At 39.9% G+C, this 17,140-nt stretch overlaps 1 protein-coding gene across 1 annotated transcript in view; it reads left to right on the forward strand.

Annotated features, from left to right (window-relative positions):
- LOC140338480 (serine/threonine-protein kinase Nek11-like) overlaps positions 1 to 16,276 on the forward strand; it is a 161,017-nt gene extending 144,741 nt beyond the window's left edge. The window contains exon 15 of the mRNA XM_072422716.1: positions 14,650 to 16,276. Coding sequence (XP_072278817.1) covers positions 14,650 to 14,875 — 226 coding nt within the window. The 3' untranslated portion in view covers positions 14,876 to 16,276. The remainder of the gene's footprint in view (positions 1 to 14,649) is intronic.
- The last annotated feature ends 864 nt before the right edge of the window (positions 16,277 to 17,140 follow it).

Raw genomic sequence — 17,140 nt, forward strand, 5'->3', positions numbered from 1 at the left:
ATATCAGCATCATGCGCAATGCATCTGGTTTATGTCCCATATCAGCATCATGCGCAATGCATCTGGTTTATGTCCCATATCAGCATCATGGACAGTGCATAAGATTTATGGGTGTGGTTTAATAAAGCTCTCCAAGGCTGGAGAGGATACACTTTCATCCGTGAAACTTGGTAATCCAACTCCAGGATCTGGTCCAGGATTGAAAACATTTGCCAACAAATAGCAAATTACTTTTAAGAAATCCATTCTCGGTTTTCCTGGATCACCCAGCTTCACTGATGGATGTGAATCCTCTCCATCCTTGGTGAGCTCTCAGGTCCTATGTCTCATATCAGCACCCTAGGCATTGCTTTAAATGTATATCCCTTTACATTACCATGGAAAGAGTATGTGGTGTATGGACCATATCAGCACCATGGAGAGTGCATCTAGTTTATGTCCCATGTGAGCACCATTGACAATGCCCTGGTTTATGGCCCATCTCAGCACCTTTGGCAGTGCATGTAATCTATATCTCATATTGACATAATGGACAGTGCATCTACTTTATTTCTTTATATCAGCACTATGGGCAGTGAATGTAATGTATGTCCTTTATTAGCACCATGGGCAGTGATTCTGATTTATGACCCAAATCAGCACCATGGGTTGCACCTTTGGTTTAGTACTCATATTAGCACCATGGGCAGTGCCTTGTATTTATAACCCATAACAGCACCCTGGGAAAAGTATCTTGTGTATGGACCATATTACAACCATGGACAGGTCATCAGGTTTATGTATCATACCAGTACCATGTACAGCACAGGTTATTTACAACATAGAAGAAGTTTATCTGCCAAGCACTGCCAAAAACTAAAACATCATTTGAGTGAACTGACCCTTTAAGTTTTGTACATTTCCATTTCAGTATATATTCTCTGCATTCATTCCCCAATATTATTCCTTTGTAAATCTTTTCCTGTGTGTTCCAAAAATTGACATATAAAACTCTCGCCGTCCTCTCATTTCATCTTAGTATTCTATAAGCAGATATACAGTTTCTATCTGAGCACACAGAGCAATGCTCCTGGGAGATAAAGCTATGTGGAGGCGTTTGTTCATCACAATAATATATATTCTGAATACATTCAATGTCTAGTTTATGTAATAAATCTATTTGTTCTAAATCTGGTGAGCATTTCATGTCCATTTTGGTGCATTTAGAATACTGTAAGGTGCCAAAGTAAGTATACTTACATTATTTACAAGATGTGCTATATTGTTTGGTTAATATGTTGCATGTCTTCATTCATTCAGCTGCTGTGATCTCTCGGGTCAGATTTCCTGCTTGTATTTACTCCTAAATAAATACTTTCTAAATTCAGTGTAATCTAAGATATATAAGAAGAAGCTCTAAACTCAGTGTTATCTAAAATATATAAGAAGCTCCAGTCTGAATGATTTATTCCATGTTCTTCTTTAGGAATAGAAGAATGTATCATATCAGATAAAAAAAAAGAATAATTGCAACTATTACATGGTGGATTCAATATGAGAGAGGCGATTAGAAAGCAAACACTTTCTTCTGGTTGGAAATGAATAGATTGCAGTGAGATGAATAATTGCACAGATGCAGACAGATCCAGACTGTTTATTTAATTCTACTCCTTACAAGTGCAGATTACTGTATGGCTCACACAGTGACATCCCTATATGAGATATTGTGCCGGGAGTACAGCACACTAGGGAGTCTTTCCATGGTTCTGGATGTGCTAATACATTTCCTGAATTATGCATCCTTTATTTTGGGTGCATTTGTCTAAGTAATAATAATTGCAGAACATGTATTAGGTGTTCCTATGCATGTCGAAGAATGAAATAATTCTGGAGCTATTATTAGATCAGCTTTAAAGGTTTAATATAGGGGTGGTCAAACTTTTTGGCTCAGTGAGCTTTAAAATTTGACAGATAAGCTGGGTCAGTATCAGATAGATGTTTGTATGTTTGTATGAACTGATATAAATTATGCGTTAAAGCGGGCTGAATTAGAAAAGCCCAACGCCCCGTAGTTTGCCCATGCCTAGTTTATATTAGCACCTCTGTACAATTTTGGGTATCATACTTTTTGGTATTTCACAGGCAATTTGTAAACTTTACATTGTTAATATTTATTTACTCAATGCAGCCTTTATTTCTACTAAACAATTCTGGATTATGTTGTCTTTGTCATCACTAAAATGAATGCAAAATGATTTATTAATATTGGTGCAAATATTATGCAACATACAAAATCATCACTACTTCTTTTTCAGGTTCTTTGCTTTTTTAAAATGTATAATGCTTTGGGGTTTTGATTACATAAATGTTCCATTTCTGAACTCTTGTGCTTTTCACTTTCCCAGCTGGCCCTTCGGACTTCTTTAAATGGCTTGCCTAGGATAAGTATGCAGAGAAGGACTTTGACTTCTGGAACTGCAAGCTTGTTCCATTAGTAAAGATTGCAAGTTCAAGGCAAAGCTAGGCAAAGAACAGTTCCAGGAAGTCAGTACTGGCAGCCCCATACTTTTGTCATGACAGATTTACTTTAAAAGAAAAACTTCATTCTCTATTTGAAGTGGAGAACTCCGCTAAGAGTCCATAAGCTCCCTCGTTGGCGCCAATATCCTCTTTTATTCTTCTTCCAGGTTCAGGAGCTTTGACCATGTTTATTGGCCATGGTGGCACGAATGGACTCATGCATATGTGTGGGGATTCATTCAGCTTGGCATATGCAGAAAATTGTAGACTGAGCTACCCATGCCCTGCAGCCATTTCCCGTACACATGTACCGACGCGGTGGCTGGGATTTCTCAAGTCACGTTCCTAACAATAACCACAGTGGGCCATGTCTGCTTAATGTGTGATAAACTGGCCATTTGTAGTCTCCATAAGAAGACAGGGAATGCAGAAAAACAATGTTAGACAAAACTTTGTCACCCCACACCAGGAAATACCAAACAGGGAACTTCCTGGTAAAATCACCAGATCTTCTATTAACAAAAGCTGCAGATTTAAAGATGAAAATGTGAATATGCATTTATTTATTTCTAACAAACCCAAATCTATTCAAATCCCATAGACTTTTCTACAGCGTAGGTCAAGACCTGTTTATTTTTTTTATTGCTATGACACCAGGCAGGCAGGAAGACACGCAGAACATTCATTACACTAAAAATGATTCTATTACTGTTCCTGTAGCCATCAGCTGTATTATTATTATTATTATTATTATTATTAATAAAAAGGATTTACATAGCGCCAACATATTATGCAGCGCTGTACATTAAATAGCAGTTGCACATGACAGACAGATACAGACAGTGACACAGAAGTAGGAGAGGACCCTGCCCCGAAGAGCTTTCAATCTAGGAAGTGAGATACCCATCACTTGGCCATAACTTATTCCTCTTTAGAAAACCTTCTGAATTGGCTGTAGTTCGATTTTATTCTTTGTCGTTGCTCAATAATTACCATACTATGATGATACTATGAAAATTACAGATGGGGACCCTTTAGGACTGAAGGTAATAAACAATGACCCATGGTCATCTTCTTCATTCTGGTTCTCAAGTACCCCCACCAGCTCCTGATTTCAGGATGAAGAGGGGATTGGAAAAGAGTGGAAATTATTGATTTAACAGCCAATATAAACTGACTGTTCAAAATCAAATGATATCTAAACTTTAGTGGGACTTGGGGGTTTTACCTGACAAATACTCATCTATAAAATTGCAGGAATGATCAAGGCTCTGAAAGTGCTAATAAAATAGAAGTCTGTCTATGGTCCCAAAATACACGGATGAATCAGGGTTCTCGGTCCATCATACTAAATGATTTGCACGTCTTCTTAAATTAATATTCTTTGTCCTGAGCTTGGAGCTACAATATCCATGTGTGGTGCTGATGGGTCTAATAAACCAAAGGCGCTGTCCATGGTGCTGATAAGCCATAACACATGAAATGCGCTGTCCAAGGTGCTGAAAAGAAGAAACAAATAAACTATGATGGCCATAATGCTGGGAAGAAGCAATAAATGTACTATGGTGACCACACCAGTAAAATAACTACTTTCTCTAAGTAATGAATCAAAGCAAGAGATGCTGAAAAAAGCAAAATAAAGGATCTCCATTGCACTGGAAGATATATTCCAGATATATATATTTGCTATTCTTCTGTCCGAGTGCTGAGTCAGGTGAAGTCCAGAGATATACAGATACATAAATGCCAGTGAGTTCCAAACCTAAATCAGAGTTTATTTGTTCCTTAACATTGTTAAAGGACTCATAGGTGATTCATGGACGCTGCCATTGTGTTTTAATGTTCTCTGAGTTGCTGCGAGGATGGGGAAAACTTTTATCACACTTTATTCTGCATGCTTGCTTCCTAAGTGAGAGAAAGTATATTTGAAGTTGAACTTCAAGCAGTTACAAAAGGTTCCGAGGTCATAAATACAATTATAAATTATTTTATAATATCTGCATATTACCCAGTATCAGACTTTTGCTATCCCTGCACAGCCTGTATAGCAAAGTTCAGAGTAAGGGGAGGGGAAGCAGCACAAGGAATCTGTCAGGTGTGATGAAGCTTAACAAGAATGATGAGGAGGTGAGAGAAAAGAGAAGATACAGACGAGCTCATCAGTGTTCTACTTCTCCTCTCCCTGTCAAGTCAAAAGATGTGAAAATAAAACTGCAGAAAATAAAGATCAAGTTCCATCACCGATCCCAGTCCGGAGCTGTTTTAATATAGGACTAGATGGACAGAAATAAAAAGGCTTTACACAGCAAATGTATTTTATCTGTATATGTGGCTGATGTAGTTGTAGTCAGAAATAGCCCCTACTGGTAACCACCACAGTTTTCTTTTTTTACCTGGTTACCATAGACAGAAAATGATTGGAATTGATGGGAAAAAGATGGGAAATTCAAGCTCCTGTGCTTTGCCTTCAAATCCCTCCACAGTTCTTGTCCCACTTACCTTTGTGACCTGATAGAAAACTGCTCCCCCACCCGCTCTCTCTGCTCCTCCAATGACCTACTAATGACTTCCTCACTCAAAACCTCATCACACGCATGGATACAAGACTTTTATAGGGATGGCCGGACTCTCTGGAATGGTCTTCCTCGTCCTTTTTTTGATATTACTACTTTCTGCTCTATTAAAAGAGCCCTTAAAATACACCTTCTCAAACTCACCTACCCGTCTTGTTCTGTCTTTTAAAACCCTCACTACTTCCCACCATTCCATATCCCCCTTCTATTGTGTGCTGCTTCCCCAACCTCTTAGATTGTAAGCTCTTCAGGTCAGGGTCCTCAACTCCTCCTGCATCACTGTCCCATTCTATACTCTATCCAAAACTAAAAAATGTGACTTTAAATTCCTTTATAATAAAATATAGTATTATTTATTAGTAGGAGATGTTCATTAAAGGGTGTAGCTAACACTCCTGTAACCCCCACAGTTGCACATAGGGGCTTGGGGATGGGGGTCCAGCTGGCACCACTAACTAGGGCTGTATCATTATGCAAAGCTGCTTCCTAATCTCATCCACCTCTGCAGGTTCCACCATCTCTGCATCTTTACCAAGATGAAAGCTGAAGTCTGCTGCCACCCCTGCCTAAACTTTGCTATCTTTTGATAGGGAGGCAGAGCCAAAAAAGCCCTGCCATCCCCAAAGCCACCAGTGGTTTTCGTAGTTCAGGAAGATTCCGGAGCATGGAGTGATAGAGGCACTGGGCAAGCCATTAAATTATTATTATTATTATTATTATTATTAATAATAATAATCATAAACAGGATTTATATAGCGCCAACATATTACGCAGTGCTGTACATTAAATAGAGGTTGCAAATGACACGTATACAGACAGTGACACAGGAGGAGGAGCGGACCCTGCCCCGAAGAGCTTACAATCTAAGAGGTGGGGGATGATGCTAGCTAGGGGCCTATTTGTTGCTTCAGTTGAGGGCCCCTGTGGATGAACAATAAAAAATGTGCTCTATAAGTAAAAACATCCACTTTCACATAATAGAGAACTAGTACAATAAAGACCAAAGGACTACTTACAAGTTCCTTAAATGTCCCAACTCACAGCTATATCCAAAAATATATCTTATATAAAACGAAGATATTATTGAAAAACTTTACATTCCCATTAAGGACACCAAGTTTATTTAAAAAGCACACAAAACCATTTTTAAATAAACCAATAAAGCCCAATATTGCCAGTTCTTCTCACATTTTCAAGAATAGTACAAAAAGTTAAAAAAAGAAATGGATATTGGTTTATGGGGCCTTTCATTTCTGCTAATTACAAGAGCGAAGTGTCTGAAGTGCCTTTCATTGATTGCATTGTAAGCGGCGTTACAATGATAGTGAATGTATGTCAGCAGAGCGCTTCTACTCTCTGATGCTGAACACATGCTGATTTAAAAGCGCAGATCTGTGATTTTATTCATCGGCAGAGATCTGTATTGTGTGCGTAATACAAAGGCTCGGCTCTTTTCTGCAGCTGAACAATATTATTCCTATTATGTTTTTTTATATAATTTGGAAAGTGTGATTTAGCAATTAAATAATTTCAATGTCCATATAAAACTAAAGACCTCACCGCTGGGTCAAGACTGAAAAATCTGCTGCAGACAAAAATAAAAATAATTCATCTAATATTATATGGAGGGAGTAGGAATGGATTATTTAAAGGGAAATGGTCACCTAGCTCAATGTGTCTGCAAAGGCCATCCCTTGATCCCTTTAGTCTAACCTTTGAGTGTGGGCTATATAGGCAACCTAAGGGAGCAGTGATGTTACCCCTCTGGTCATGGGACCATGTTCAGGCCTAGGAATTGGCTTCAGTAGAAGTAGCCCATTTGCCCTCATTGTACCAAGTATTCTTCCCCTCTTCAGGACAGCTAGGTGAGTATAGGGGTAAAGAGATGGACTTTGCAGAGAGAGAGTGTCACTTTGATCTGAAAGGACACGTCATGGTATCTCTTTGATGGTATCTAGTGTTGGTGCCATGCAAGGCAAACCCTGGTGCATCCTGGCTTCCCCAATGGCTGAATGAACCCATGGGTGCAAGAGTCATGTCGTCCTGGTCTGGCCAATCATGTTGGCTAAAGAGCAAAAGCAGCAAGAGAAGAAGAAAAAAGGTGGTGGTGCCCATGGCAGAACGGGGACAGGTGAGTATAACTAGAAAATTGCTTTCAGGAAGGTAAGGTCATCTTTTCACAGATGGGACACTTCCTGTGCCTTCTGCTTTAAAGTTGTTAGTTTTTGGGTTTAGTTCTGCTTTAAGGTTACAATCCAATAATTTACAACATTTCTAATAGTCACATGAACAGCTAGATACAAAAGTTCGTTCATAGTGTAGAAATTGGATCTTCTGATTGGAGCTGGCAGGAAGTAAAGTATAGATGAACTATTCTTGCCAAAAAAAATCATTAATGGTTTTTCTTTTCACAGCACGGACAGTGAGCGGAATTAAATTACTGCTCCTTGTTCCAGGCTCCCCAGGGGGATGTTTGAGATATTCAGGCTGTAGGGAGCCCCCGCTGCCGCTCCTTATCACACAGCGCAATTTTCTGCCAACCGCAGGGAGCCTGCCCTTCAGTGTGTCAGCAAGGTTAATGCCCAGGGGGCTCGGATCGGGCATGTGGGCTTCTGTAGGGAAGAACTAGAGATAGGAGTATGCAGCTCACGTACTCATTAGTCTCCATTAACTATTTTGTAAAACTAAGAAAACGTTCAATCAGATCCGAACCCAAGCACTAAAATCTGGAAGACGCTTTAACACATTCATGTAATTTCAAAAGATAGAAAGTTATTGAACCAGTACCTTTAATATTAATAATAACAGCAATGCAAATGTATTTGAAAAAGTGCGCTACACACTCATAAGAAACAAGCCCATCAGTGGGAGATGCTTCTGAGAATATTTGACCTGCAGGTGACCTGTTTCAAGTGGGTTTTGCATTCTGGTAGAAAATGGTAACACAAAACCATCTGATACACAAAACCCTATGAACACAGACCCTTTGATGTATTTTCTTAGCAAGTGATGAAAACTTGGAATCCTGAATTGTTGCCGTAGGAAGCACCTCCACACTTGTGATAGTTGTCAACGTTCCAGATTTGTACATTACAGTCTTTGTTGGTTAGAATCAGTAGAGTGTTGCATTTCCATTTATCTCATTTACAAATCACGGTTGTGTTGCTGTGAAATGCGTGACAAGCCTGATGGAGTCTTCAGAGCCCCTCTCATGCATTTCAAACCCAACATTTCTTGTGAATGTAATGAGTCAGCTCAAATCTGTCATCCTGGCCCATCGAGCGTGTTACCCAGGATCTCTCTGCTAGTCCAGAGAGCGCGCCGTCTGTTATTTTCACACAAAACGTTTCCTGTTCTTGTCACAGCCGTCTCTCTGTAATAAACACAGCTCCCGGTGTCCCCAGTGCTTCTTATCTTGTGTTGTGTGGTTATGTTTTCCTTAGCTCCTGTGTCCTTTCATCTTTATTCCTATGCCCTCCTTTGTCAGTCTCTTTTTATGCCCCCCATTGTCTTTTTGTGTTTTTTTTGGTTTTGTACTTTTTGTTCTTTTCTATTACATAATGAGAAAAATGGTTATTAAAGTGGGCCTAGAATTAGAATTTCTACTATAGGTCCAGGGGCCTTACTACAAATGTGTGGACCTCCAGCAAAAGTTTGGATAAATCCCCCATCCCCTGGCCCTTGCTGTGGCCACAGGGTCATAGTTACACTCCTGGTTATTATGTTTATTACCACTTAAAGGAAACTTTAATCATTAAAAAATGGTGTATAGGTATTATTATTGTTATTATTATTACACAGTATTTATAAAGCGCCGACACATTACGCAGCATTGTACAATGTCCATAGTCATGTCACTATATGTTCTTCAAAGGAGCTCACAATCTAATGTCCCTACCATAGTCATATGTCATTAGTACAGTCTAGGGTCATTTAGGGGGGAAGCCAATTAACCTAATTGCATGTTTTGGAATTTGGGAGGAATTTGGAGTACCCAGAGGAAATTCATGAAAACACGGGTAGAATCTGCAAATTCCATGCTGATAGTGTCATGGCCAAGATCCGAAGCCGGGACCTAGCGGTGCAAAGGCCGGAGTGCTAACCACTGAGCCTCTGTGGTATGGCAAGATGTAATCCTTACTGGGCCAGACCACGAGATGACTCCATCTGCCCCGAGAATGTGGTAGGCCCTCATCAATACTGGTCCCACTAAGGGGCTCTAATTCTGCACAAATGGAAGATGCAGAAATTGGAGACACCAATACACGCCATACCACTTGGTCCATATTACATTATCACTGCACAGCAAGCTGGGAGCCAAGCACCATAAGCATCAATGATTGGGATGTGCTTGATAGGAATAAGATAGAAAGTGTACTCTTCTTTCTCATCATCTGTATGGAGAGATCCATCTGCCATATTGCAACACCGAACAAGTAGATTGCAGTGCAGCCCTGAATATTTTAATCTTACTTACACGATGGGCGGGACGCAATCGTTATTGACAATGCTGCAGCCTGTGAGCCATGTCCCTATACCCCCTGTAACCCCCTAAGGTGACAGTTATGCCCCTTGATAACTGCATGCTAGTAATGTGTAAGTAAGTAATGTGTAAGTTTTCCCTTCCAGGTATTTTTTTATTACTACACAGTTTTATTACTTTATTACTACACAGTTCTTCCCTGACAATACATTATATTATATTACATGATAATTCATGTTGGCTTTAAAGTTACTGAGAAAAGTTTTAAGTTACTGAGAAGTCCACTTTAACTATGGCACCTGTTGGCTCTACAAAAACACTGCCCATCCTACAAAGTGCCCTTATAAGACTTCTCAGACTTTTATGCCATGCTATAAGTGTGATTTTCTGATGTCCAGCCCCCAAGGAGCCTTCTTCCACTGAGTCCTTTGTGTGCATGGGTCTGTGGGTGACAATGTAATGTATAGACTAACCATGAATGTTCAGCAGGTAGGTAACTGCAAACTATTGTACATACTCAATACATTTTTTAATTACTTGTCAAAGCACAGGGAAAGGAAATAAATACTTACGCCACTCTTTTCAACAAAATGATAACATTTTGTGGAATTGGATGAATATCTGAATTTATAATTTCCCTTTGGTGTTTTTTTCCTTGTATCTCATTCTTTTTTCTATTCCTAAACCTTGTGCTTCATCTCTTTCCATTTCACATTGAGTCCTGTTCCCGCTGCCATGCTGGCTCCCGGTGACACCCGTCCTCCTATTGGCAGCTTCATCCCTACATGTGTTATTGTATTTGTTGGAGTGCAGAGCTGAAGGGTTGTAGTGGTGACACACAGCGATAGGAAAGCATCCGTGACAGTGATCAGATTAACTCGCTTCTTCCCTTAAATCCCCCACAAAACAGTGTTTGCATTCAGATGTCGGCCTCGCTATAGATTCTTGGAATAGAAAAATAGTTTATTCTAGGGCAGAATTCAGGAAAGTACAAAGCTTCAAAATCAGCATCAAACTTCCGCTGTATTTATACACACAATGGTTTTCTTTATCTGATGGTGGTAATATTGGTGAGATGTCTGAACACTGGGTTCTGCCCCAATCATGGAGCCTCTCTTGACCGTTTGGTGACCGCAAAAAGTCTGGGCATGGTCAGTGCCGGTTTAATAGCCAGGGATAGATCAGACTGTGAAGAATTTCTTTAAAGTTTGATCTGCTTCTATTTTTCTTGGTTTCTCATTCCCCCCACCACCAATGCCAATATGCTAATTCAAAATAAAATAAAACCTTTACGTTGTCATTAAATATCTTTTGTAAGGCCCAGTGATATATTCAGGTCAGGCAGGCAGATCATTGCAGGTGGGATAAGTCAATAGAGTGCTGTACAGAACCTGATGCAAGAACCAAAACCTGGTACAAGCAGAGGGCTGACTTTGGAAGGAGTTGTGCAAATAATGAAAAGTAGTTGTTATTCTATTTTTATGAATATGTCAATATGGTATATTTGTCCATTATGTTAAAGGAACCTTTTGAAGGAAAAGGGGTGGGCCAGGGACGGCCAGGCTGGGGAAATGGATAAATTATGCTAGTCATCCTCTAGTAAATGAGGAGGGCACTCTCTGACTTGCTGCATCTTTTAATGTACAGTGTGGAAAGCTTTAGTGTCCAGTGAACTCAGAATAGACACCTTCAGAACAAGAAAGTAACATGTACAACTGTGTAAGTAATGGAGATTGGAATTTAGCTTTACAGTTTAAATGTTACCAGACAACTGAAACTAAAAACTGAAAAGCAGTAATAGATTTTAAAGCAAGCCCTCACTGACCTATGTAGCAGCAGGCACTGTGGGGGAATTAATTTTCAATTTAACAGCAGAAGCATCAAAGTTCTGTCTAAGTCAACTCAACAAACCCTTCTTAACATTCATGAACCGGTAGCTCAGCTCCTTCTCTTTCTACTTGCAGAAAAAAAGCACTGTGGTGGCCTCATTGGCGAACCACATCTTTTTCAACATTTAATCACTGTCTTGACAAAGCTGTATCACTATGGCTGCAGGAAAGAAATGCAAATGATCAAAACCTACCATAGTACCACCTACCCAAACTGTACCACTTGGCAGGGTCGTCTGGCTCAAAAAACCAGCTGGTTGGAATTGGAGCTTTTCAGTACTTAAGGCAGGAATTTACAGTCAGCAAAAACATTATACTTTCAAACACTTTTTTTAAAGGGCAACTAAAGGGGAAAAAAAAATTGACACATACCTTTAAAGGAGGAAAGTGATCAATTACTCTGAGATACTAGTCCAGTCGTTCCCGCCTCAACTTCCTTCTTCTTTCCGGCATGGACTGAACAAGTGCTGCCATTTTCTTCCTCCTTCGTTGTATATCACCCAATCTTGTACTGGGCAGCTTGTGATCATGTAATGTTCCTTCCTAAAAATGTGCCCATTTCCCTTCGTATGCGTGAGATTGGTTTTCTTTTTACATTTGAGGAAAGCTCCTTCTATGCCCAAAATCAGGTCCTCCCTGAAAGGGTTCACCACCCTAATATATAATGTAAAAACTTTAGTGATAGGTCTGCTTTAATGAAGTGAAAAAGTGAAAGACAACATCTTCCCAAGACTCTCTCAGTTTTGAGGTCAGAGTTAAAATAGTACAGAGTGTAAATGTCCCGTCATAAGTAAGTCCGAGGCATTTCCCTGCAGAGTGGCATAAGACGGATATAATTACTTTAGTTATACCTGTAGAACAAGGAAATCTGTCTTCATTTACAAGGTAGTAGACATGAGAATCACGCGAGCAGCAGGACACGATTTTCCTCTAATGCATCAAAATACTGCGGTCACAGAAGACATACGGTGTCATTAAAACAGCTGAGTGCAACAGAGTGGATCAGATAACAAGCAATCACCAGCACGGTGCCAGGGCCAAGATCCGTACACATGCTGATACTTTCATACACGTTAAAAACATAAATAGGCCCTGAAGAATAATAAAAGTAAAAGATAAACAACAAAAACAAAAGGAATCTGAGCCAGGAGTGTATTACAGATTTGTTTTCTATAGTACTGTCATGATATGAAGCTGACCATACACATTTCATTGTTCTAGTACAATCTCCTGTAGGTTTACCGAAACAGGAGGTGCCTTAATAATATTTCAATGGACTGTTTAGGTGGGACATCATGGTACATAGTTGTTGGTTAATCTAAAGGAGATTGTACAGAAATTGTCGGATTAGGCATGTGTGACCAGACAATGGAAAAGTTATCATTGGATTTGGAGGGTGGTCTGACTTATATTAGCAATCAGACCACCATCAGACTTACTGTACATAAAGTCAGCCAAATCTTCCTGCTTCGGTAGGGTAGGGATAGTAGTGCTGAAAGACCAGCCATTCTCCACCAAGGTTTCTCCATAGGTTGCTAGAGATTCCTCAATCTTGTTCGGTATGTTATGTTTTAGGCCAGCCATTCTCCACCATGGTTCTGTTGAACCCCAAAGTTCCTACAAGGGTTGCTAAGGGTTCCTCAATCTTGTTCGGTATGTAATGTTTTAAGCCAGCCATTTTCCATCATGGTTCTGTAGAACCCCAATGTTCCTCCAGGGGTTGCTAAGGGTTCCTCAATCTTGTTCGGTATGTTATGTTTTAGGCCAGCCATTCTCCACAATGGTTCTGTGGAACCCCAAGGTTTTCTAGAGGGCTCTAAGAGTTCCTCAAACTTGTTATTTATCCTATGTTTTAGGCCAGCCATTCTCAACAAAGGATTTGTGGAACCCCAAGGTTCCTCCAAAGGTTGCAAGGAGGTCCTCAAAAGTGACTGATTGACCTACCATTGATGATGCCTGTATAGTTCTGGGGCCAACACCATCTGGTAGACCCAAATGAAGGACTCCAATAATGGTTTTAGTTGTTGGTGGTATTCTAGCCACCATTGTAGGGCATTCTTTTCACTGACTACCAATTTATGCCTACCAATGACCCCTAATAAATTGTCTTTATATGGGTTAAATCAGGGGTAAAAAAAAGTTGAGAAATGCTGTAGTAGTAGACATCGCTCACACCACATTTTACAGGAAAAAACAAATTTTTTAAAGAGTAACAGTCATCATTGGCATAATAATATTATGCAATACTCTAAAGCTGCGTACACACTTCCAATTTTTATCGTTGGAAATGAACGACGAACGATCGATTGGTCAAAAATCGTTCGTAAAAAAAGTAACCAACGACGCGACGAACGAGAATAGTCGCTGGAAATGAACGACCGGACCGGCGGATCGGATTGGACGACAATCGTTTACCATCTATCGTGTGTACGGTCGTTCATTGATCGTCCATGGTCTGAGCATGCGTGATGAACGAACGTTCGTTCACTTCCTGTGCTGCACGTCACTTCCTGTATCGTTCAAACGATCGCATCTATTGTGTGTACAATATCTACGAACGATCGTGTCGTTATCTGCATGTACAGGATCGGTGCTATACGATCGTTCGCCGATATCGTGCAGGATCGTTCGTCGTTCGTTTACCAACGATAATTATTGGAAGTGTGTACGTAGCTTAAATGTCTGCTCTTGATGGTTATACCAGCCCAGCTTTGACTCAGAAAGATATTTTATTATTTATTAGTGTTTTTTTTCTCTTTGCAAGACAGGTCAGGCTGTAGTATATCCTAACTAATGGCTTGGCTCAGTATAAATAACATAAATATTATAACACAAAGGTTGTTTTAAAAAAACCTCAAGGCTTTGTAAATTGTATCCTCCTCCATCAGTGTCTCAGTTCTCAGCTCTAAGAGCAGGCAGAAGACAGGTTGGTCCTTGTCAAGTTTGTAACCAAGCTGATACTTTTGCTCTGACAGGGAGAGAATTCATCTAAAACCAGCACACACAGCTATACCTAAAAGAAGGTCAGTGCCTACCACTTCCATATTTCTAAAATAGTGGTGTTCTACCCTTAAAGAAACACCATGTCTTGGCCCATTTATAGCAAAATTGTATTTCTATTATGTGCACATTACTGGCGATCCAGCACCTCCCAAACAGGCAAAGTGACTGAGTATTAAAAGTATTTTAAATTTTTCATTTACAGAAACTGCATCCGGCTCTTGGGAGAAGAGGGATTCTTGGAAGTATATCACTACCTAAAGCAACTTTACAACCAGCAAGACATGGGAACTTTAGACCGGGAAGAAGAGACTCTCTGTGAACCTCAAGTGATAAAGTTGTATCCTCATCACTGTTATAAAGTCCAGCAGCTTTTGTTCCTGGAAGAAAGAATGGAAATGGATGGAAATTCCTACTTTTCCTGGCTATAACGGCATTTTATTTTTTTATTATGATCCCTTATTGTAGATGTTCAACACTGAAACAAAACTATACCAGCTAGGATTGCTAGGATTCCATCTTCAAACCTTCAAACTCATACAGTATATGTGATTGATAACAAATTCATTTGGTAATCACATGGTTGTTTACCAGTCTTGGACTTGACCAACGGAGGACAGAACTGACCTGAAGCTCTCGTGGTGGCCTCTGTTGGCTGAAAAGGGCCTGGGGTCTTTGTACAATGGCGCCCCGTTGTTTTAGGACTTTATGAAGTCAATAGGACTTTGTGTGGGCAGTCCATTAGATTTAATGTGTTATGTTGTTGGCTAGTAGAGTCAAGTCATCATGGAAACATTTAGATAATCAGAAGAAGCCACCATGTACAACGTTACCCAGCAGGCAGGTGTTCCTCTAGGACTAAGGATAGAAGCTTTATCAGGAAAAGAGCACTATCAGCTATGGACCATCAAAAATATAAAATGTTCGACTATGGTACTAGAGGCTTAGGGTTAGCTGGCACTAATAAATCATCAACAGCTGAAAAATGCTGTTCAGTATGTAATTTAGATCAGCCATTCTCAACCAAGGATTCATGGAGCCTCAGGGTTCCTCCAAAGGTTGTTAGAGGTTCTTTGGACTGTGGCTCCAATATAAAAATCTGTGCATAGACCTGGGGCCAACAGCACTTGGTAGAGCCAAATATATACGTGTTAGGTCTCTATAAAGGAACTAATCCACGCATCACTGTATGGTGAGCATTTATTCTACCAATTAAGAACTATTTTCCATTGATCCTTCAAAAAATTGAGACCTGAAAATTATTTCAAGGGTAAAAAAAAATGTAAAATTTCCACCACGTGATATAGATCTATTGCTAAAATTGTTTGTGTTTTTTTGATAGACCGTAAAATATTAGAACTTTTGTCAATTTATTTTTACTGATGCCCATGCAAACATCCCTCCATCTAGAACATTCCTCCTCACTTCCTGACCTAGAGACAGCAGGACAAGAAAGGAGCCAAGTGTAACCAGAAAAGGAAAACATACCGGTAGCTAGCAAAAAAAACAGAAACAATATTTTACCCTTCCCCATGCTACTAAAAAACATGCTTATGTTGCTATTTCTGTCACTATCAGAGAGATATTTCACTTTCTGCTCTGTTAACATGTTGTCACTAGGCTGGTAAATTTCCCCAATGGGGACACAACGAGGAATCAGATGGAAGTTTTAACTCCTCCTTACTCTATTCCAAACTGAAAAACAACATTTTAAAAGTAGTTAAGCTTTCCAATTGAATTTTAAAGGCAATTTTTTGTTGACTTTGACCAACAAATTTTGTGACCACATACTTAGGCTTGTTCAGAGCTGGGGATGATTATAAGCTTTTGCTTGGAGTGAAATCTAACCTTTATTTTGTTATTTTAAAAAATGTACAGAGCAGAGATCTTTGTCTATTAAAATGATAAATGAATGTTCTGTTTTACTGCGGGCAAAATCCTGATTGCAATGATTTTGCTGGCAATGATTTCTAGAAAGTGAAGGTTTAGGTAACGTTTGAGTTACATTCCAGGTATAGAGTGCGGAGGATTTATTATACTAAAATCCCCCATATGTTTAGTCTATCAGGAATATATTCGGATAATTGGAAGAAATGGGAGGTCTATAGCAGTATCTGTGATCTCATTTTGTAAGTGTTCATCAACAAGTCACCTGCTTTCCCTTTTCTGAAATGTTTTAAAATCAGTGTTCAAGCAATTGAAAAAGTAACACATTTTGCTGCATAAGGAATGATACATTGAAAACACTCAATACTATAAGAATAGTGTAAAAACCACTGCTGAGCAATTCATATACACCCTTCTGTTAATTGAGTGCTTCACCAGTCCACCTCCTGTGTTAACCCCTTGTCGCCCAGTCCGTTGTTTCCCTGCCTGTTTGCTTTTGCTGTTCCAGTGTTCCTCTGTGTTTGCGGTGACCCCCGTGTCTCCTGTGCCTCCTGTGTTCCCGTGTCTCCGGTGACCCCGTGTCACCTATGCTTTATGTCATTTTATGTGTCCCCAGGGTTCCCCTGTGTCTATTCTCTGCATTTATCTGCAATTGACCCCTGGCTTTGTTCCTGACCTTTCTTGTCTGCTGCCTGCCTTGACCCCGGCTTTCTCCCACTATTCTCCCACTTGCTGATTTGGTACTACGTATTGTCCTATCCAACTTGGCAGCAGCATGCATCACAACATCCTCACCACTAGAGGAGCTA

The sequence above is a fragment of the Pyxicephalus adspersus genome, chromosome 9 (genome assembly GCF_032062135.1).
Source record: "Pyxicephalus adspersus chromosome 9, UCB_Pads_2.0, whole genome shotgun sequence".
Lineage (NCBI taxonomy): Eukaryota > Metazoa > Chordata > Amphibia > Anura > Pyxicephalidae > Pyxicephalus > Pyxicephalus adspersus.